At 41.8% G+C, this 22,686-nt stretch overlaps 1 protein-coding gene and 1 long non-coding RNA gene across 4 annotated transcripts in view; one reads left to right on the top strand and one right to left on the bottom strand.

The window, feature by feature from the left end:
• Nucleotides 1–1,752, bottom strand: part of LOC130293433 (uncharacterized) — a 182,000-nt gene extending 180,248 nt beyond the window's left edge. For both annotated transcript variants that reach the window (XR_008848207.1, XR_008848206.1), the window contains exon 1: nt 1,631–1,752. This is a non-coding gene — a long non-coding RNA (uncharacterized LOC130293433). The remainder of the gene's footprint in view (nt 1–1,630) is intronic.
• The window catches only part of LOC130293432 (tyrosine-protein phosphatase non-receptor type 11-like), a 143,109-nt gene that overhangs the window by 3,298 nt on the left and 117,125 nt on the right, over nt 1–22,686 (top strand). Inside the window, exon 1 of one of the 2 annotated variants that reach the window (XM_056542102.1) lies at nt 1,998–2,029. The exons of the other annotated variant lie outside the window; for it this stretch is intronic. Within the exon in view, the coding sequence (XP_056398077.1) occupies nt 2,013–2,029 (17 nt within the window). The 5' untranslated portion in view covers nt 1,998–2,012. Of the gene's footprint in view, nt 1–1,997; nt 2,030–22,686 lie in introns of those variants that run through there. 2 annotated transcript variants of the gene reach the window in all.

Raw genomic sequence — 22,686 nt, 5'->3', positions numbered from 1 at the left:
AACTCCTTAATTAAAATCATGATTTTATTAGTACAAATTTTAAAAAGCAATGTGAACAGACGCCAATAATTGAAATTGGGATTAGGTTAGGTTCCAGTACAAAAAAGTAGGGCTACTGCCAGCTGCAATGGGCTAACATATAATATGATGTAACAAGTAATTAATATAATATCTCAGTCTCTAAGAGAACTGCACTGCATATCAGTTATTGCTACTAAAGTGCTCTATATACGGTATTCAAAGTATACACTGACCACAATTGTGGGTATAATAGGACATAAATTAGTGCAAACAAATAAAAATAGATTTCAACTCGCATGTGCATATATATACAAAAATATAATATTGCGCAATGATAGTGTGATAATATAGTGGTAACACAAGCGCTTATCTATGGATCCATGCAGACTGCAAAGAGACAGAGACTAGTAAGATAAAGTGCATATAGTAAGCTTACCCATGTTAGGCTGCAGAGCCCAGACCCCTACGATCGTTTCGGTTTCCCTTTATCAAGAGTACCTCTTGATAAAGGGAAACCGAAACGATCGTAGGGGTCTGGGCTCTGCAGCCTAACATGGGTAAGCTTACTATATGCACTTTATCTTACTAGTCTCTGTCTCTTTGCAGTCTGCATGGATCCATAGATAAGCGCTTGTGTTACCACTATATTATCACACTATCATTGCGCAATATTATATTTTTGTATATATATGCACATGCGAGTTGAAATCTATTTTTATTTGTTTGCACTAATTTATGTCCTATTATACCCACAATTGTGGTCAGTGTATACTTTGAATACCGTATATAGAGCACTTTAGTAGCAATAACTGATATGCAGTGCAGTTCTCTTAGAGACTGAGATATTATATTAATTAATTGTTACATCATATTATATGTTAGCCCATTGCAGCTGGCAGTAGCCCTACTTTTTTGTACTGGAACCTAACCTAATCCCAATTTCAATTATTGGCGTCTGTTCACATTGCTTTTTAAAATTTGTACTAATAAAATCATGATTTTAATTAAGGAGTTGTTTGAACTCGATTTTCTTTTTGTGTATATGGTATTATGAGTTCTCCTGTGTCCATGCAGGAATTAGTGTGCCCCCGATTGTATGCCATAGAGGCAAGGGGTGATCATGCACGTTTAATGCTAGGACCTGTATTAATTACCCTATATTATTGTAGTAACTTAGCAGGTACACTAAGTGATATTGATCTGTGTTTTTGTTTTTTTGTTTTTGTCATGCACATTGTTTCTTAAACATACCCAACAAATGTCCTTTTTTTTACTAGAGCTTCTTCTACAACTCTGTAATAGGTTAGATCAGGGCTCCACAAATTCCAGGTCGCCATGGTGACTGAGAATTTCATCCAGACACCTAGTTTTTTGTCAGCTCTTTCCAATAAAGGTTGTAAATCTTTAAAAAAAAAACTAAGGGGGAGATTTATCAAAACCTGTGCAGAGGAAAACTTGCCCAGTTGCCCATAGCAACCAATCAGATTGCTTCTTTCATTTTTATGAAGGCCTGTGAAAAATGAAAGAAGCAATCTGATTGGTTGCTATGGGCAACTGTACAAGTTTTCCTCTGCACAGGTTTTGATAAATCTTCCCCTAAGTGTTTTACCTGTGTTCCTGTGCTGATCCCACATTCTGCCTCCGATAGGCGCTTTGGTGTTACAGGAACAGCGGACGTCAGGTGACCACCACAGCCAATCAGTGGCCTCGGCAGTCACACTTCATAATCAGGAATACAAAGCGTGACTGCTGAGTCTACTGATTGGCTGCAGTGGTCACATGATATCAGCTGCTGAACACTGAGAGGATACTGATTGGCTGCAGTGGTCACGTGATATCAGCTGCTGAACACTGGGAGGATACTGATTGGCTGCAGTGGTCACGTGATATCGGCTGCTGAACACTGAGAGGATACTGATTGGCTGCAGTGGTCACGTGATATCGTCTGCTGAACACTGAGAGGATACTGATGACCGTGACACACAGGATAGATGAGGGAAACTAATAAGTAATGCATGGGGGAGATGAGGGGAGGTTTTATTTGGGGAACACCTGTGCAAAAAGAAAGGGGACCAGTTTCCTATAGCAACCAGTCAGATTGTTTCTTTTATAATACTTAAAAGAGCGATTTTAAATTTAGGAGTGAGTTCTTGTTGTTCTGCACCAGTCTAATATCTCTATACATGACGTTCATGGTAGAAGAACAATGCTCCCTCCTGCCCAAATTATTGTTAAAACATTTTACATCCGATCTGTTCTCACATGGAAGGAATGCATAGAGACCAGGAGCACTTCCCTTTATGCGTTGTTAGTATACATGAGAAGCTTATGTTCTGGGCTGTAGATTGCTATGTAAATGTTCTTAGAGTAAGGCCAGTTTCATACGGGCTTAGAATGGCCTTGTTTTCTGTCCAAATTACCACTTGAGCCCAATCCTGACTGTGGGTGTGATGACCCTAACTGTCAGCTGTCAGCACATGGTAAGGCTGAGACTAGCAGTGGTAATACGGATGCTTTCGCAGTGCCGCTTTGCCTTTTTCCAGTCCACCATACGTCTGTCTTTCTCCTACTTTTGAGACAATCTCCTTGTGCAGGACCTGACTGCATGGGACTGAGTGTGCAGGTCCTGCAACAAGAGTCTGTCTTAGAAGTAGGAAAAAGAGAGATCAGGGGACCGATGGAGGGGAACTGGAGCTGTAGGAGACCAGGGATAAGTGTCCCCTTCTCCAAAACGCAATCTCATTCATATCAGTATAGGCTTTTTTTTTATGTCTGTTTAAAGGGGTTATCCAGGAATAGAAAAGCAGGGGTAACTGCTTTCAAAAAATGCTCCCAGTCTGTCTCCAGGTTGGGTGTGGTTTTACAACTTGGCTCCATTCACTTTAATGGAACTGAGCTGCAGAACCACACCCAACCTGGGGACAGACAGGGAGCATTTTTGGAAAGACATTAGCTTTGTTTTTCTATTCCTGGATAACCCCCTCCTGCCGTCTTCTCATTGCTGCATGGATAGCAGAAGACTATCCAGTAGGGATCGACTGATTATCGGTTTGGCTGATATTATCGGCCGATATTCACGATTTTGGGCGGTATCGGCAATTACCCCGCCACCGCACCGCCCCAGCCATAGACTGCCGCTGCCCCATTGCCTCCCCCATCCCCGGTTTAATAATTACCTGTTCCTGGGGTCCGCGCTACTTCTGGCTCCTGCGGCGTCCTGCACTGCGCAATGCGACGCCACTGTCAGTGCACACAGTGACAGCTCAGGACGCCGCCGGAGCCAGAAGTAGCGCAGACCCCGGGAACAGGTAATTATTAAACTGGGGATGGGGAAGGCAATGGGGCAGTGGCGGTGGTTGGACTCAGGACCGGCAGGGGGAGAGAAGCGGGTGGCGGTGCTTGGACGCAGGACCCCCGAACAGGCAGGGGGAGAGAAGCTGGTGGCGGCGGCGGCAGTCTATGGCCCCGCAAAAGCTGCTGCAGTTCATTGATTTAAAGTGCCTGCTTTAAATCATTGATCTGCAGCGTCTTCTGCGGGGCCGGGGGGGGGCTGAAGGAGAAATAGCCGATAACTTATACCGATATTCCGGTATAAGTTATCGGCCTTAACGTTCACAGATTATCGGTCTCAGCCCTAAAAAGTCAATATCGGTCGATCCCTACTGTCCAGACTGGGTAGCAAGCAGTCAGCTGTGAGAAGTATTGGATCTGTAAAGGATTCCTGACCAGCAAAGATGTTGAAAACAAACATAAGTGTATTAAGAAGCGACAAAGCTTATACACTGTATAAGCTTTATGTGGATACAGCTGAATATTTGTTTTGTTATGTATCACATTTATGTATTTCACAAGTCAGCTAGTACATTTATTTGTAACTTAGTTCTATGACTCTATGGCGGGTGACTAGCTGTGTGGTGCGTGGGTTTTTTGCATTGTGCGGAAGCGTGGTCTGTATAGATCCGTAGACGTGAGTGCAAAATCCCCTTCTGTCCGTGGCTGAATATTCTTTAGATAGTTGGAAGTGTGTAAGCTCATGCCAGGGTAAGTATTTGGCAGCTGTGCCGCAACTTGGAAATCTAATTGCAGAGCTAAGCTGGTCCTGGCTGCAGAACGGAGACAAGGAAATGCCCCATGTCTGTTTGGGCTGTTTAGTGCAAGACTATATATTTAATATATGTGATATGTGTGTGTATATATATATATATATATTACACACACATACACACACATATTAAATATATCACATATATTAAATATAAAGTGTGTGTGTGTATGTATATATGTATGTGTATATATATATATATATATATATAAATTAGGGCTGCATTATATATTGCATTTAAATCACAATATTTGCAAATTGCGATTATAGCATTATGGCCAGCCGGGAAAATTTGCAGCGGCGGCCCAGCACCATAGTGCAAAGTTAGTGTTTCCCAACCAGGGCGCCTCCAGCTATTGCAAAACTACAACTCCCAGCATGCTGGGTGTTGAAGTTTTACAATAGCTGGAGGCACTCTGGTTGGGAAACACTGTCTTTAGTAATAGGGGTATGGGGGAGACAATAAAAAAAAAAAAAAAATGAAAAAAAAAAAAAAAAAACCTGAAGCCGCCTAACCCTGGTCTCTGTAGGTGTGTTGAAGATCCTGTTCTCCTCCGCAGTCCCGGTACCTGTGCTCCTGACAATCCGCTGGTTCTAGGACGTTTCCCACTTAGCCAATCAGTGTCCGCAGTCGTCTCATGTGTCGGTGATTGGCTGAGCAGTAAGGTCCTGTAAGTCCCCTCAGTTAATACCACTCCGTTTGTATGGGGTATTAAAACTCTGTTCCGTTAAAAATAATGGAGCAGAGTTGTATACCACACAGAACCTGAGGACCGGAGTGACCATGTTTTTGTGGAAGGAAGCTGCTATATTTTTCTTACCCTGGATAACCCCTTTAATGTCCAAAGACTGCACTGGACAGAGCCATACACATGCGCAGACACAACTACCTTTAGTGTGCCCCTGAAAATGTCTTTTGTTCGCCTTTGTGTGTAAGGTAGGGACAAAAAAAAAAGTGTGGTGGGGGGGGGTTTCGGGTCCCAGATACATTTAGGCCTGTCTTACAGTAGCATGATATGGATGCCAAAGGTCTGGAGACCCAAAGTAACAGCTGTAAGTTTGGGTCTCCAGACCTGTGGCCTCATACTAAGGACAGAAATGTGTCTGTATTATGTGAAATTGGCCTTACTGTTTGTCCCTTTTTTTTTTTTTTGCTTTTCTATTAAAGGGGTATTCCAGGCCATATTTTTTTTTAATATATCAACTGGCTCCAGAAAGTTAAACAGATTTGTAAATTACTTCTATTAAAACATCTTAATCCTTCCAATAGTTATTAGCTTCTGAAGTTGAGTTGTTGTTTTCTTTCTTACTGCTCTCTGATGACTCACGTCCCGGGAGCTGTCCAGCTCCTATGGGGATATTCTCCCATCATGCACAGCTCCCGGGAGGTGACATCATCATTGAGCAGTTAGACAGAAAACTTCAGAAGCTAATAACTATTGGAAGGATTAAGATTTTTTAATAGAAGTAATTTACAAATCTGTTTAACTTTCCAGAGCAAGTATGAATATATAGAGATATATAGAGAGATAGATATAGATAGAGAGAGATAGATAGATAGAGAGAGAGGGAGGGGGTTTTGCCTGGAATACCCCTTTTAATTTCTGTTTTGACTTTTAATTTTTTTTAAATTTTTTTACAGTGGAAGTTTATTGTAAGTTTTCCAAAAATACAGTATTATAACACTTTAAGGCACGTGCATAGTCATACACACAGAATAAGGTAAAAAAGAAATACATGTGTATTAATAACAGTAAGAACATTCCTAATCATATGCAATGGAGGCTCCACAATAAGAGTAGCAAGGGACTACCCCTGTAGAATCTGATGTTCTGACTTTTTCTTTTCTTTTTGTTTGGTACTTTTTATTTTTTTAAATTAAATTTTTTTTTTTATTTTTTATCTTTTTTTTTTAATTTTTATTTGGGGTTTATTTCTGTATATACAGAAAAGTGGGCAACCTAAAATTAGAAGCTGGTTGCGATCGAGTCAGACAGAAATGTGCCACCTAAGTAAAGGTCACCTTACTAGACACAATGTTAGAAAGTTAAATGACCACATACTTGTTGGCTGCAAGCGTCATATATAGATATGCTGTGTAAACCGGAATGCTTACATGGGAGAGAGTGCAGTCTGTCTCTGAAATAACATTTTAACTGGCATAATGCAGACTGGACTATTACACTTATTCTGGACAAAGCCTATGTCTGTAGGTTTGAATAATTCTTTAGCGTTCTTCTGATGTATGCCCTTGGTGCTGACCATATATGTAATGGAATATTGTCCCTAACAAGAGAATTCAACCAAGACACCACTATGGTAGTGCTAGCATGGCGCTGTGCCACCCTAGGAGTATCACTGGAGGTTATGAATCTGTTGGCACTGGCATACTAACTTACATCTTTGGTTAACATCTAATTTTCAACGTGGACGTAAGGGCTGTATGGCCAAAACTATATGGACAATTCTCTTGGCTATTGGGTTTGGCCATGTTAGGTATGCTCAATGGTAGGAATGGCCTTGGTCATAAGAGATGAAAGCACCAATGTAGGCAGCCATCTTGGAACATGTGATTGGTCGTTTGGGGTCTGTGAACTATGTAGATCGCAATGTAAACTGGTTTTACTCTTGACCAAAGTGGACGTACTCTAAATTATGCAAATCCATTGGGGGGTATGCATGAAAAGTGGAGGAGGTGCACGTCTTTTTACTCCATTAGTTCTCATGTTGGAAACTGTGTACCTGCACCAAATTTGTTACACAACGCAGGGCATGTGATAAATCTGGTGCTGATCACATTTCTCTGCGACTTTTTAACCTGTGCGACTCTTTAACCCCTTAACGACCAAGAACGTAAATGTACGTCCTGGTGCGGCGATACTTTGCACCATTAACCCCTCACATGCCATGATCAATACAGGTCACGGCATCTGCGGCAGCACAGCTACATTTTATGCTGATCTGATTACCTGCGGCACGGCTCTGGGGATCAGATCAGCTAGCATGCCAGACGGACATTGAAGTCAATGGCAGAGGAGATGGCAATTCTTTTGGAGCGGATAATTCAAGAGGAATTACTCGAGTAAATTCCTCTTGAATTCTGACGTGTGAACGGGCCCTTAAAGTGTTAAAAAAAAAAAATCAGATCACTTCTTTCATTTTTAACAAGGCCTCAACAAAATGAAAGGAGCAATCCGATTGGTTGCTATGGGCAACTGGGCAGCTTATCCTCTGGATAGGTTTTGATAAATCTTCCCCAAAGTAAATTTCCAGAGCATATACTAGACTCTGAAATAAATAAAATAAACAAACAAAAACATGCATGCAAAAAAAAAAACCTAGTCCGCAAATCAGATGTTTGTCTTCGTGGGATTCTGCTGCTCTTTTCACACGGCAGAATTTCCGTGCCAGATGTTTTTGCTTCGGAAATTCTAATTCCGCCGTCCGCAGAAAGAAAAGACAAGCCTATTCTTTCTGCGGAGTCCGTGTGGAAATGCATTGCTGTCTGAGACATTTCCGGTCCTAGCACTTGCTGGATCGGGCAAAGGTGTTTTCCAGTATTTTTCCGGCGGACATTCTGCTAGTGTGAACATAGCCCTTAGATAGAGATATTAACAGGTAGTCTTGGGATCAGGGAAGTTGCTCCATGCTGACATGACCTGGTTGCTTTCCCTGTGCTTATAGCGGGCAGGCTGTGTTACTGGGGCATCTACTCTGTTGCCACAGCTGCGTTGGGGCAACTGCTGCAACTCTCACTTTGTACTGTCGTAACATCAGAGTACAGGGCTGCATGGCAATATAAGGAAAGGGGGTGGCTAAAGGAGCAGGGGGAGTGATGGAGACGGGATTATCAGTGCAGCTACCATGGGACCACTCCACCACTACACCTAAAGAGGTAAACTGTATTCCACCTTCTAACTTTAGGCTGCATGGATATACGCACTTGCACAGATTTAGCACTGGTGTATTTCTCTTTATCTCCCTTTAAAGGGGTACTACCATGCTGACAACTTATCCCCTATCTAAAGGATAAGGGATAAGTTGCCTGATCGCACGGGGTCCTGCCGCTGGGGACCCCCGCGATCTTGCACGCAGCACCCCGCTCTCATCAGGCCCCAGAGTGAACATCCGCTCTGGGTCTGATGAGGGGGGCGGTGATCGTGACGTCATAGCCCCACCCCTGTGTGACATCACGCTCCGCTCCTCAATGCAAGTCTATAGCAGGGGGCGAGACAGCTGTCTCGCCCCCTGCCAAAGACTTACATTGAGGGGCGGAGCGTGACGTCACAATACTCCGGTCCCGTGATCGGCAGTCATCAGATCCGGAGCGGATGTTCGTTAGATAGGGGATAAGTTGTCAGCAAGGTAGTACCCCTTTAAAGGGGTACTCCACTGGAAAACATTTTTCTTTTAAATCAACTGGTGCCAGAAAGTTAAACAAATTTGTAAATTACTTCTATTAAAAAAAAAAAAAAAATCCTTCCAGTACTTATCAGCTGCTGTATAATACACAGGAAGTTATTTTCTTTTGAATTTACTTTCTGTCTGACCACATTGCTCTCTGGACAGTTCCTAAAATGGACAGAGGTGTCAGCAGAGTAGGAGCAAATCCCCATAGAAAACCTCTTGCTATGGACAGAGGTGTCAGCAGAGAGCACTGTGGTCAGACAGAAAAGAAACGTGAAAAGAACTTCCTGTGGAGCATACAGGTGCTGATAAGTACAGTGGTCCCTCAACATACGATGGTAATTCGTTCCAAACGAGCCATCGTATGTTGAGGGATTTGTGCAATGTAAAGTATAGGAAGCTGTACTCGCCTGTCCCCGCCGCTCGAGATGGTGTCCCCGCTGCTCCCGATGGTGATCCAGGCCTCCGCTGGTCTTCTCCGGTCCTCCGCTGGTCTTCTCCGGTCCTCCGCTGGTCTTCTCCGGTCCTCCGCTGGTCTTCTCCGGTCCTCCGCTGGTCTTCTCCGGTCCTCTTCTGTCTTCCGCAAGGCCTTACTGGGCCTGCGTAGCGATGTCATTACGCCGCTGCGTACGCCATTCCTATTGGATGGCGTGCGCAGCAGCGTATTGATGTCATCGGAGAGGGCCGAGAAGACACCGGAAGACCAGCACTGGACCCGGAGGGCACCCCGGAGCATCGTGGAGGGGTAAGTAATACTTACCGCACCACACGGGGAACATTAAGCTGCTATCCGGCAGCAGCTTAAGCATTTGGCGCTGCCGGATAGCACTTAATGCGATGGCCCCGACATAAAAAAAGCATCGTATGTCGATGCTGACATCGACATGCGATGGCCTCTGAGAGGCCATCGTATGTCGATTTCATCATATGTCGGGGCCATCGTAGGTCGGGGGGTCACTGTACTGGAAAGATTGGGATTTTTTTAGTAGAGGTAATTTACAAATCTGTTTAACTTTCTGGCACCAGTTGATTTAAAAGAAAATGTTTTCCAGTGGAGTACCCCTTTTAAGGGTATGTTCTCACAATATGAAATTAAGCTGAGGAATTTTCCTTGTTGAAATCTTTCTAGAAAAATGTGCAAAATTTAGCACAGCAAAGTCTAATTGACTTAATGGAATTTTACTTGCGGCTTCTGGTGGAACAATGTACATTGCACATTGTCAAAGTCAATGGCAGTCTGATTCAAGGGGGAATTTAAAGGGGTTATCCAGGAAAACTTTTTATTAGATATATCTATATCTATATCTATATCTATCTCTATCTGGCTCCAGAAAGTTAAACAGATTTGTAAATTACTTCTATTATAAAGTCTTAACTTCAGAAGCTCATAAGTACTGAAAGGATTAAGGTTGTTCTTTTCCGTCTAAGTGCTCTCTGACACGTGTCTCGGGAACCGCCCAGTTTAGAAGCAAATCCCCATAGCAAACCTTCTAAACTGGGCGGTTCCCGAGACACGTGTCATCAGAGAGCACTTAGACAGAAAAGAACAACCTTAACTTCAGAAGCTCATAAGTACTGAAAGGATTAAGAATTTTTAATAGAAGTAATTTACAAATCTGTTTAACTTTCTGGAGCCAGTTGATATATATATATATATATATAAAAAAAAAAAGTTATATCCTGGATAACCCCTTTAATGCAGATGCCTGGATTTTTCTGTAGTGTGTGAACTTGCCCAAAGCCAATCTTATCGGTATTTTTAGGTGTGATGTGGTGGTATCGTGTTTTTTTTTTTTTAATTAATGTATTTTTTGTTTGACCTCACCGACTATTTTATGTAACCCGTTTACAGTTGTTACTATTGCCACTACCTTACAAAATACAGCTATGGCTTTTGATGTGGTTTTGCCACATAAGTAAGGTGTGAACATGTAGGCTGCTCTTATGTTGAGTTGCAGATTTTTTCAGCTGAGGCAGTGTTTTCACGTTCGTAAATATTATTTTTCCATCTCAGTCTTTCACTTTGCCGATGACTAAAGTAAAGCTGGCCCACTATGGCCCCTTTCACACTACAGGTATCAGCCTGCTTTTTTACTGCCGTTATTTTACAATAACAGATGAAAAAAACCTGATGTTATAACTGGTAATAACGGATGATAACTGATGACCATCATCCGTTATTTTTAATGTTTTTTTTCTTAAAAGACCTGATGTTGTTCATCCGTTATCATCAATTATTACCAATTACATCCTTTTTTTTAATATATTTTTTTATCAGGTTTTTAACCCTTTTTTGTAAAGCTGTACTCTACAGATGTTAAAAAAACCTGACAATAACTGATAACGGGTGTGTGTGTATTTATTTATTTATTTTTCTTTGAACATCCGGTTCCCATAGACTTCAATGTTACATTTTAACGTCCAGTTTTTCACAATTTTTTTTTTTTGCAGTACCAAAAATCAGTGCATGCGCCGTCTTTTGTGCCGGCAAAAATAACTGACATCAGTAAAAACGGACATGCCTGATGCAAAAGGATGTTCAAAAAAATCCCATTGACATGGATGAGATTTTTTGATGGCCGTTTTCAGGACTTTTTGCCAGAGGTAATAATGGAGTTTTTTTTTACAGGATGATACCTGTAGTGTGAAAGGGGCCTTATTCGGTGGAGTACATTTGGTGGTGGTTGTTGTTGGTTGGGTGGTGGTGGTGGTGGTTGTTGTTGGGTGGTGGTGGTTGTGGTGGTTGTTGTTGTTGTTGTTGTTGATTTTTTTCTATTTATTTATTTTTAATGGTTTTGACTTTTTATTTTTATCTTTAATCCTAAACATAGTAGGGTTTTCTCCCTTTTAACAGCCATGTCCGCAAAATATGACATTTTGACTGCAGTTATCCCCACCGTCCTTTACCCCATCCCTTGTCTTAAAAGCGGAGCTGTCCAATGACTTGTCTCAAGTTCTGTGTCAGAAGCTGTAGCATCATCCCCCTATCTCTCTTCTATGCAAGTGTTTTCCAACCAGTCTGCCTCCAGCTGTTGCAAAACTACAACTCCCACCATGCGCAGACAGCCAAAGGCTGTCCGGGCATGGTGGGAGTTGTAATTTTTCAACAGCTGGAGGCACACTTGTCAAGAAACACTGCTCTATGCTATTATCACAGAGTATCTACAGCAGTGTTTCCCAACCTGTGTGCCTCCAGCTGTTGCAAAACTAAAACTCCCAGCATGTCCGGACAGCCGAAGGCTGTCCGGGCATGCTGGGAGTTGTTTTGTTTTGCAACAGCTGGAGGCACACAGGTTGGGACAGCATAAAGGCAAGACTATAGGCTGTAAGGAAGATTTTGCATTCATAGTAAAAGTAGAATTACAAAATTTCCTGTATGCACGTGTACTATTGATGCTGAGACCCAGACCGATCTAAACCTGCGACATGTCAAAAGCTTACACAAATGACAGTCATGCTTTAATAAAGCCTATGCTGAATTTTATATTAAAAAATACTTATGCATTTGGGTATTATCTTGGATACAGGATATTATACCGTTGATTCTGCAACAGGAAGCAAATATGATATGCATTACATAAGAAATGCGAAATCATGAAATCTAGTATTGCTATATAGAACAGTGACGATGAGGCTATATTTAGAAATGTTTGTGGTTTTTATCCCTTTCTGAGTAAATCCCTAGACTTGTTTGTACTGACGGAGTGCTAATCTTGTTGGTTTCTGTGTGTTTGGAGCTGCACCGAGTTGACTAAGGAGAGCGTGCGGTTCATGAAGCTGGCGTATACCAACTGCTGCACCACAGAGTCTCAATGATTAAAGGGACGCCATGATCAGAATTGTGCATGCTCTGTTGAAAGGAAGAGCTATTAAAGGGGTATTCCAGGAAAAAACCTTTTTTTTTTTTTTTTTTATCAGCTGGCTCCAGAAAGTTACAGTTGATACCAGTATATAAAAAAAAAAAAAAAAAAAAAAAAAAAAAAAAAAAGCCAGTTGATACCGGTGTGTGTATATAAAAAAAAGTATTTTCCTGGATAACCCCTTTTAAGGCTGACAGATGACTTCCTAGATAGCACTTAAAAGGGCAAGTCCACCAGAAACAAGAATTTTATATACTGGGGAGGTGGCGGTGGGGTTACCGTGGGGCAAAATTTAAGCCTACTGCGCACACCACTATATAAATTTGAACAAATGATTAAAAAGAAGAAAATAATTGTTGGATTAATAGGCCGGGTTTACACAACATAAATTGTGGAACAATTGTTCTGATGTGAGCCCGAGGAATCTGTCAGTACTCAATGGGGGAAAGGAAAAAACAAAGAAAGCCAAAAAGAGTGTTTTATGAAGACCGAAAAAGGATCTGTTCTCAGAACCAGTGTTATGTCAGGGTGCGTTCACACGCGATTTGTTCTTGCGGGTTTTCCGCTGCGTATTTGAAAGTGGGCGGGCTCTTCTCGGGTGTTCGTAGCAGATTTTCCGCCCTCCAATATCCCAGCTGGACCTGGTCAGACACTAACTCTGGTCGGCTCATTTTTGCCCCATATCCGTTTTTGTGATTGAATCTAAAAAGTGGTATAGTGCGATTTTAGGTCCGGTCACAAAACCTGATACAGGGCAAAAATGAGCCGACTGGAGTCACGATCTGACTCCGGTCGGCTCATTAAAATGAATGAGATGCGGGCCGGGTCTGGCTGGGATATGGGAGTGCCCGGTTTTCCCATCTCCCAGCCGTATATGGTCCCCGTATGTGATAAACGTAGTTTGAACCCAGCCTAACCACAGTCCATCCAGAAAGAGGGATCAGCCTTCTACATTCTACAGCGGACAATACCGTTACTTATTGTCACATTCATTGGGAACATTGTATGGTTTTCAGTTCTCAAGTATCTCGCCAGAAATTGCACATTATCGACACCCGGATGCATTAGTAGTGTTGTTGAGTTTGGAAAAGTGAAACTCCTTTGCTGCCAAATCTTGAAGGACCAAATACTACATATTGACAGAACAAAGAAATGAATAGCTAGAAGCATAATGAACCTTAGGAGCTGGATAGTCGCCAGATTACTTGCACTGTAGACTTCAGGACTAAAATCTTTTCTCTATCCATACTTGTAAAAAGGGGGCACCAATGATGAGCTGGATTTAGACATCCCTCAAATACATTTCTATAAAAAGTGAGGATGGTCTTCAGTCGTGATTCTTATCCTAAACATCATGTCCGGTAATCTCCCTATTAACAGTACAAGTTGTGAAAAAGTAACTGTAATGGTTTGTTTTTGGATTGTTGATGAGTTGTGGCATATAAGGTGGGGTAGGGAATGTATACACTGAGATCCTTAGAGGGGTTATGAGCACCCCCCAAGTAGCTGTATGCAGTGCACTTGCCTTGAGTCCATGTTACGCTTTGTCCTGTAAATGACAAGTCTAGGTGTGTGCCATTCTATCAGTGTCTTGTTAGTAATTTCTGTTTTCCATGGATGGAGACAGGCAAGCAACTATGTAGGACCCTCATACCACTGCCTTTGGTACATGCAATCTGTGGTGTTTCAGCCAGCCATTGATGCTGCAGAGGACCTTGAGCCCACCACAACTGCATATATCTTAAACACTAATAGATTGCCTTAGGTGCAGAGCTTGTTATTGGCATTGGCAGTCATCTATCAAATTTTTTTTTTTACCCACTTAAGGACCCATTTTCACCTTAAAGGGGTACTCCGGCGCTTAGACCTCTTATACCCTATCCAAAAGATAGGGGATAAGATGCCTGATCGCGGGGGTGCTGCTGCTGGGGACCCCCGTGATCTTGCACGCCGCACCCCGTTAAAATCAGTCCCCGGAGCGTGTTCACTCCGGGTCTGAATACTGTTGATCAAGGGGCCGGGGCATTGTGATGTCATGGCTCCGCCCCCTCAATGCAAGCCTATGGGACGGGGCGTGACAGCATTCACGCCCCGTCCCATAGGCTTGCATTGATATATTGGGAAAGAGGTTTCGTTTTTTTGGGTGGATGGGGGGGGGGGGGGGGGTGTGTTTGGATTTAAAATTTGGAAGACAATGTACTCTTGACTGGTACATTGGAGTAGAGTTCTGGGGAATCAAAATTAGGGTAAAAGATAAAAAATGTAGTGCTCCATGGAAGTGTGATACTCCCTGAAGCAATCTCTAATGCAGAGGCCCGGATGTTCGGGGCAAGTGTCACACTGAGTGGTGGTGTCCTTCTGTATCTCCCTCCTGTTACACACTCTGCATTTTTTTCCCCGTAGGATCGTCCCTTCTTTCCAATGTGGGGGACCTTGTCTGGAAAGTGTTGACCGGGGAACCGAAGTTCCAGACGTGCTCTGACCCGCTCTTTGGCGGTCCCCAAAGATTAGGGCCTTTAGAACTTCCTCTTGGAACTGCAGGAATGTCCCTGTGTTGCCTGAATACTGGGACAGTACAAATGAGTCTTGTATATGGAAAGCTATACCATGTAGACCACCAATTTTTATTTTTTTGTACCATGTCCATGTTTTCCACATGACATTATAAGGCTTGAGGACTTGATCAGAGAGATCAACTCTCCCCATATACCGATTTTATTCCAGAATACAATTGAGCTTGAGGATCAGTCCCGTGATACCTCGGACAGAGACAGGGGTGTTGCCATTCCCATGAATTGTGGACAGTATAAGGACATCCCTCTTATCCTTATACCTGACCAGCAACAGGTTTTCATGGGGAAAAGGCACAGGACTCACCCCCGGGGGATAGGAGCATGTAGCAGACGGGGCAGAAGGCCTCTTTGATTCTTCTGCACTGTCCCAAAAGTGACCGTGGATCTGGCGGCGATGGATGTGAACAAAGGGATACTAGTATAAAAGTTATCCACGCAAAAGTTATCTAGCAATGGGTGCAGAAGGCCTCAAATTATTTTCCTGCTAACACCCAGAGTGGGGGGACATTCTGTGGGTTCAATACGGGAATCTCGACCCTCATACACCATAAACTTGCAAGTGTATCCTGAGGTACTCTTGCAAAGTTTAAACATCTTAACGCCATACCGCGCCCGCTTGCTTGGGATGTATTGCCGGAAGTGGAGTCTCCCCTTAAAGCTGATGAGAGACTCATTAATAGTGACCTCCCGCCCAGGCACATAGGCCTCGGGGGGGACGGACATGCAACATTATCAGCATAATGCAAACTTTTCTGCATGGCCTCGAACCGGGTGGTGGTGGGGGGGTGCTCGGGTGTCATGGCCATACTGTAGAGCGGGGTCTGGTAGAGGATGTCCACACTCCAGTACTGCCTGTGACTGTGTTTTTAACTAGGCCAATATGCAGCACGAGGCCCCAAAAGGTCCTCATTTTTGCTGTATTGACTGGGTACCATCCATTTGGTCTAGCTAAAAATGTGTCTGGGTTTGCAGCAACAAACTGTTGGGCGTACAGGTTTGTCTGGTCAACCATCCGTTGTCACTGAAGAAAAAACTAATATTGTCCATCTCTGTGAACCAGACAATGTCAATCTTGATTCCTGAGTCACCAACAAACTCAGGAATAACGGGCTTGTGGTCGTGGCAGAGTCCAGACAAGTTCACTGGTACGGGGCACCAGTAAACTATCTGGGGGCTTGACTAGTATGAGTGCCAGGGGGACTCTTACTAGCATGGGGCACAGGGTCAAAAGTAGAGGAGGTTAGCAGCCTCGCATGGCGGTGTCTCCTCTGAAAACACCCTGCGGGCCATTTCCCTACTCTAATGGGGGGGGGGGGGGGGGGAGTGAAGTGTATGTTCTGCATGTAGTGTGCTTTTACTTCATGCCCTACTCTAACCCTCCCTAACCCACCACGTAGCTAAATAAAAATAAAGGGTGGTCAATGGATCAGACTTTATATACGCTTTCATGCTTATATACGCTTTAAGTGATAAAATCGTGTACTCAAGTCGGATGGAGAAATTGTGATGTGAATGCAGCCTTAGAAGCACAGAAAAGATCGGCCTTTTCTCTAACCAGAACAGCTTTATGCACAACCTGATGATTTTCCACTGCTGAGAAATAAACCTGACTGCTCCCATTATGAGTATCTAGTGTCTACAAATAGTGCGTATGAGCGGTTTGTCGGGTAACCTTCTGGATTTTGGTTAATATTTTATGTCTAACCACAGGCTAACAATTTTTTACTTATTCAGAGTCATAACTTATTCTCAGAAGACCTAGTTTCAATTATTTTTTCTTTTTTTTATATACATTTTTTGCTTTCCTTGTATCCCAAGCGACAAATTTTAATTGTTCAGACGTATAATATGTTATGCAGATAAGTAGCTGAGATAGACATCTGCATCACGGTAAAGGAAAAGAATGAGGGTCATTAGTCTTTTAGGTGTGAAGTTAGATTTGTTCCATATCAAACTTGATCTTTTATAAAGCTATATTCACACTACATTTTTGGCATATGGCAGCCGGATCCAGCGGGGAAGTTTAAAAACCGTCCGCTGCCGGACCTGCGCCACATCTTAATCACTTAAATAAGCCGAACAGAGACAGATTGTGATACTGATAAGGTGCAAAAATGACCCAACTGGGGGAGATTTATCAAAACCCGTCCAGAGGAAAAGTTGCTGAGTTGCCCATAGCAACCAATGAGATCACTTCTTTAATTTTTGAAAAGGCCTCTGAAAAATGAAACAAATATCTGACTGGTTGCTATGGGCAACTGGCGAACTTTTCCTCTGGACAGGTTTTGATAAATTTCCCCCATGGAAAGGGATTTTTAAGCCTACTTTTTTATAGATCATGACCCAACCCTAGATGGTGGCATGAGCTGTCCAGTTCATAAATCTGTCAAGAGGCCAGGGACGGGCCTATCTGGTGCATGATGGTTCATGACATTTTTTTTTTTCCTAGAACTTGTGTGGGGTGGTTCCATGTCCCCATATTAATGCTAGCAGCCATAGTTTTTGTATTTGTTCCATACCTGCCATAGATATGTGGGACCTACTAACAACTAGAGCACCATTGGTGGCTGGCACAATAAAACACAAACCAAAGGGAATCAGACGTGTGGTTTGACATTAAAGAGGCACTGTCATTGTTAAAAACTTTTCATATATTGCAGGACTCATAATATGACATTTCACAATATACACCTGTTAAAAAAATGTAAATTTTCACCTGAAATTCAAGCTTAAAATAGCTACCACTAGGGTTCGCCTGTCTTTTAGCCAGACAGGATAGTCTAGATTTTACAGCATACTGGATACTGGCCGAAAAGCATACCAGTATCCAGTATAGGAGATTTCTATTGTGTATGCAAAACTACAGATAAAGGATGTGTGGACATGCTGGGAGCTGTAGTTTTAAAACAGCTGGAGACAACACTGCTCTAACAGTTATTTACAAATATTGCTGCTTCAGTTGTTACTAAACTGCAACTCCCAGCATGCTGAAATAGTCAAAGCTTTCTCGGACTCCTGAATGACAAAGAAGTTGATCAGACATTCAGGAGTCTGTGAAAGATGAATGACACAGTGACAGCTATGCTGATTAGCATCCAGCTTTACTAGGAGAAGATAAAACAGATTGGCTGTTCTGATTGGCTGACTGCTCAGGCTTGCTCCTGTGAGGAAGACAGACTGACACGCCCCCTCCAGCCTGCACAATGAAAAAGTAACTCTCCAGCAGATAAATGCTTATATCTCTGGATATATAGGTCCGAGACACATAAAAAATTGTATGCACATGATCAGGATTGGGTCCTGAGTAACATATCACTTTTTTTCAGTTTTTTTGCACTATGACAGGTACCCTTTAAGATCTAAGGGTCTACCAGTAAATCATTATCAACTAGTTCACCTTCAGTGATCAAATAGATCATGACCTTACACATAGAACCCTTACAACCTAGAATAATAAACAAAGGCTATGATCTAAGTCACTGTTTAGAGTAGTGCCCTAAATGTTTTTGTTTATTTAAAAAAAAAAAAATATATATATATATACACCTAAACACAATCTTGTGCAAGATCAGCAGTGCTGGAACGGACAAGAATGTATTCTTGTATTTTGAGAATATACAAATAATAAAGTTATTAATGGGGTAGTGTGACATCAGGCAAGATAATAAATATGCTGCAGAAGCATATATTACTGCTAACCTATCTGCCCCAGTTTGTTTTGAAATCACCAAATATCCATTTGTTTTGGGGTTTTAGTCCTGTACTTTCTGGTTGTACACCATGGCTGGGCAGTTTCTCAGTGATACAATTCCCAGAATGCATTGCTGTCCCTCACCTCTTCATCACAGCCCTCACACCCTGCCTACTCCCCTTTCACAGAACTCCTGTCAGTGCCCTGTCCAGAGCTGTTGCAGAACATCTCATTTGACAGAAGACTAGCACATATGTGAGGTTGCAGCTGTATTCATTCTCTGTCTGCTCCTCTGCATGTGGCATTGTTCAGCACAAGGCAGCATGCTGTAAACACCCCTAAATAGTATATTATTAGGCTATATTTCTTGGGATGATTGTCATATTTAAATAGAAATTTTTGAAGCTGGAATACCCCTTTAATGTATACTATCAGGACAACTATTGTAAAGACTTCATTGTTCCCGTGGGAGGATCAGAAAGTTATTGACTGCCCACTCGGAGTATGGACTGTTTTTTTGTTTTTTTGTTTTTTACATTTTTATTTTTTAATTATTGTAACTGATCTATAACAGAACATGAATGCCGTCCTTACATTTGTTTTATCCAGCCACATATTTCTTGAACCATATGGTGATTTTCCACTAACAAGTGAAAGTGTTTTTCACTTTTTTACATTAAAATGATGGTTTCCTGCAGGTTCCTTTTAGCTAGGAGAGGACAATAAAGGGTGGGAGTAGGGCAGGGAATATGCCTATGAACAGGATATCCCTCCCAGCTTTGGGGGAAAGATCCTGAAACAGCTAAAAATATTTTAGAAAGGAAGCCTAAGTGTTGGCTCCGGCCACCAGCAGAACCATCACATAAACAAGACTTTTTCTAAAGCCTCAGCACTTGTCTCGTCTCCACCACCACATCTCATAAGTATCTAGTGGCATAGCATGGGTTGCCAGGGCGAGAACTATACCCGCTGACTTGGTGTATACAGTACACATGTATGCATTGCTGTGCACTGGTTAGGAGACATAATTCTTGATGTGAGTGGCAAGGCATACAGTGTTTGTATTGCAGCTCAGTACTGTGTAAGGGCAAGGAGTTGGACATTCAATGGCAGTCCATGCTCCTGTGTGCTGAAAGCATAGTGTGCCATAGAATGTACAGGAGCAGGGACTTCCATCGATTACTGGACTTCTTGCTCCTATACAGTACTGACTGCGATTCATGTCCTGTATGCATTGCATCACTAGGCTAGAAAGGAGCAAGGGCAGGCACCAGTGCCAAAAAATTATGAACACCACAGAAATCAAGGGGAAGCAGAGAGCTTAAAGGGGTTATCCAGGAAAAAAACATATATATATATATATATATATATATATATATATATATATATATATATATATATATATATATATATATGTATATATATATATGTATATATATATATATGTATATATATATATATGTATATATATATATATGTATATATATATATATGTATATATATATATATGTATATATATATATATGTATATATATATATGTATGTATATGTATATGTGTATATATATATGTATGTATATATGTATGTATGTATATATGTATGTGTATATATATATATGTATATATGCTCCAGAAAGTTAAACAGATTTGTAAATTAAATCGAAAAAAAAAATTGGGGTATGTGCAGCTCACAATATAAATTAATCGAGGCTAAATGGAAAGTATTTACACCAAAAAAATACTAGTACAAAATAATATATAAGGAAAAAAAGGGGGGGGTACCAAATGCCTCTAGACTAATACCATAAAATGGTACATGATGATGGAATTACAGTCCGATTTATTTATTTTTTCTATAATTCCATCATCATGTACCATTTTATGGTATTAGTCTAGAGGCATTTGGTACCCCCCCTTTTTTTCCTTATATATTAGATTTGTAAATTACTTCTATTAAAAGTCTTAATCCTTTCAGTACTTATGAGCTTCTGAAGTTAAGGTTGTTCTTTTCTGTCTTAGTGCTCTCTGATGACACGTGTCTCGGGAAGCGCCCAGTTTAGAAGAGGTTTGCTATGGGGATTTACTTCTAAACTGGGCGGTTCCCGAGACAGGTGTCATCAGAGAGGACTTAGACAGAAAAGAACAACTCCACTTCAGAAGCTCATAAGTACTGACAGGATTAATATTTTTTAATAGAAGTAATTTACAAATCTGTTTCACTTTCCGGAGCCAGTTAATATATAAAAAAAAGTTTTTTCCTGTATAACCCCTTTAATGCAATAGGGCAGTGGTCTTCAACCTGCGGACCTCCAGATGTTGCAAAACTACAACTTCCAGCATGCCCGGACAGCCGTTGGCTGTCCGGGCATGCTGGGAGTTGTAGTTTTGCAACATCTGGAGGTCCGCAGGTTGAAGACCACTGCAATAGGGTATGTATAACTTAACAGTCCTTAGTAGAAGAAAATGCGGAACTCGCCGGTTAATTTGATATCCAAGCTTTAAGGGCACATATTAAAACATGTCTGGGAACGGAGCAGTGAGTCAAGTGGTCAGCTGTAGGCTAAATGACTGGCTTAGTGCTGACCACCGACTCTCTGCTTTAGATGTTTTAATTCACCGGGTGAGTGCCGCTTTTTCTACTTTGGACTGTTTGCTATATGCATTACCGTTCACTTCACATTTGCCAGGCCGGGGCGCCACAGTTCCCTGTACAGTGAGTGGTTAGGTTCCCACCAATCCTAGCAAAACACCTTTGCTTTTTCTAATAGGTAAATCCTCTTAAACTGGACACTCGACTACTTTTTAAAACCATCTCCTATCCTCTGGATAGGTATTGTCTGACCTCTGAGACCCACCGTGATCTCTAGAGCGGGGCCCCATCTTTCCCACCGCATAGTGCAGCCTGTCAGAATTTGCTTCATACATTCTCTATTGGAGCAGCGAAGATATCCAAGTAAAATTGCTAGGGTATCTTTTAACCCCTTCCATGGACGCTTCATGGAGCAGATGCCGAAACACCACTTCATGCACAGGGAGATCGAACCCCCGCAATCAGCTACTTAACCTCTATCCTGGGGATTAGCAATACATTTTAAAGTAGTGGAGTGCATATGTCAGCCTTTCTGTTTTAGTAAATATATATATATATATATATATATATATATATATATATATATATATATATATATATATATATATATATATAATATAAATATGTCATGGCAGTAAGCGTTGGTATCCCTGAAATTTTTCAATAAAATGAAGTATTTCCCACCGAAAAGGATTGCAGGAACACATGTTTATTCCCTTTGTGTGTATTGGTACTAAACCAAAAAAAAAAAAAGAAAGCAAATTGGGCATAATGTCACACCAAACTCCAAAAATGGCTGGACAAAATTATTGGCACCCTTAACTTAATATTTGGTTGCACACCCTTTAGGAAAAAAACTGAGATCAGTCACTTCTTACTCCTCTCAGCCGGAATGTTGGACCACTCTTCCTTTGCAGACTGTTCCAGGTCTCTCTTATTGGAAGGCGACTTTTCCCAACAGCAATTTTTTAAGATCTCTCCACAGATGTTCAATGGGATTTAGATCTGGACTCATTGCTGCCACTTCAGAACTCTCCAGCACTTTGTTGCCATCCATTTCTCAGTGCTTTTTGAGGTATGTTTGGGGACATTGTCCTGCTGGAAGACCCAAGATCTCGGACGCAAACCCAGCTTTCTGACACTGGACTGTACAGTGCAAACCGAAATCCATTGGTAATCCTCAGATTTCATGATGCCTTGTACACATTCACCAAGTGCCAGAGGGAGCAAAACATCATTGAACCTCCACCATTTTTCACTGTAGGTACTGTGTTCTTTTCTTTGTAGGCCTCATTCTGATTTTGGTAAACAGTAGAATGATGTGCTTTACCAAAAAGCTCTATCTTGGTCTCATCTGTCCACAAGATGTTTTCCCAGAAGGATTTTGTCTTCTTACTCAAGTTCACTTTGGCAAAATGTAGTCTTGCTTTTTTTTTTTTTTTA

Source organism: Hyla sarda, chromosome 10, assembly GCF_029499605.1.
Source record: "Hyla sarda isolate aHylSar1 chromosome 10, aHylSar1.hap1, whole genome shotgun sequence".
Lineage (NCBI taxonomy): Eukaryota > Metazoa > Chordata > Amphibia > Anura > Hylidae > Hyla > Hyla sarda.
The sequence above is the reverse complement of the archived record's forward strand: the minus strand, read 5'-3'. Positions and strand labels throughout refer to the sequence as shown.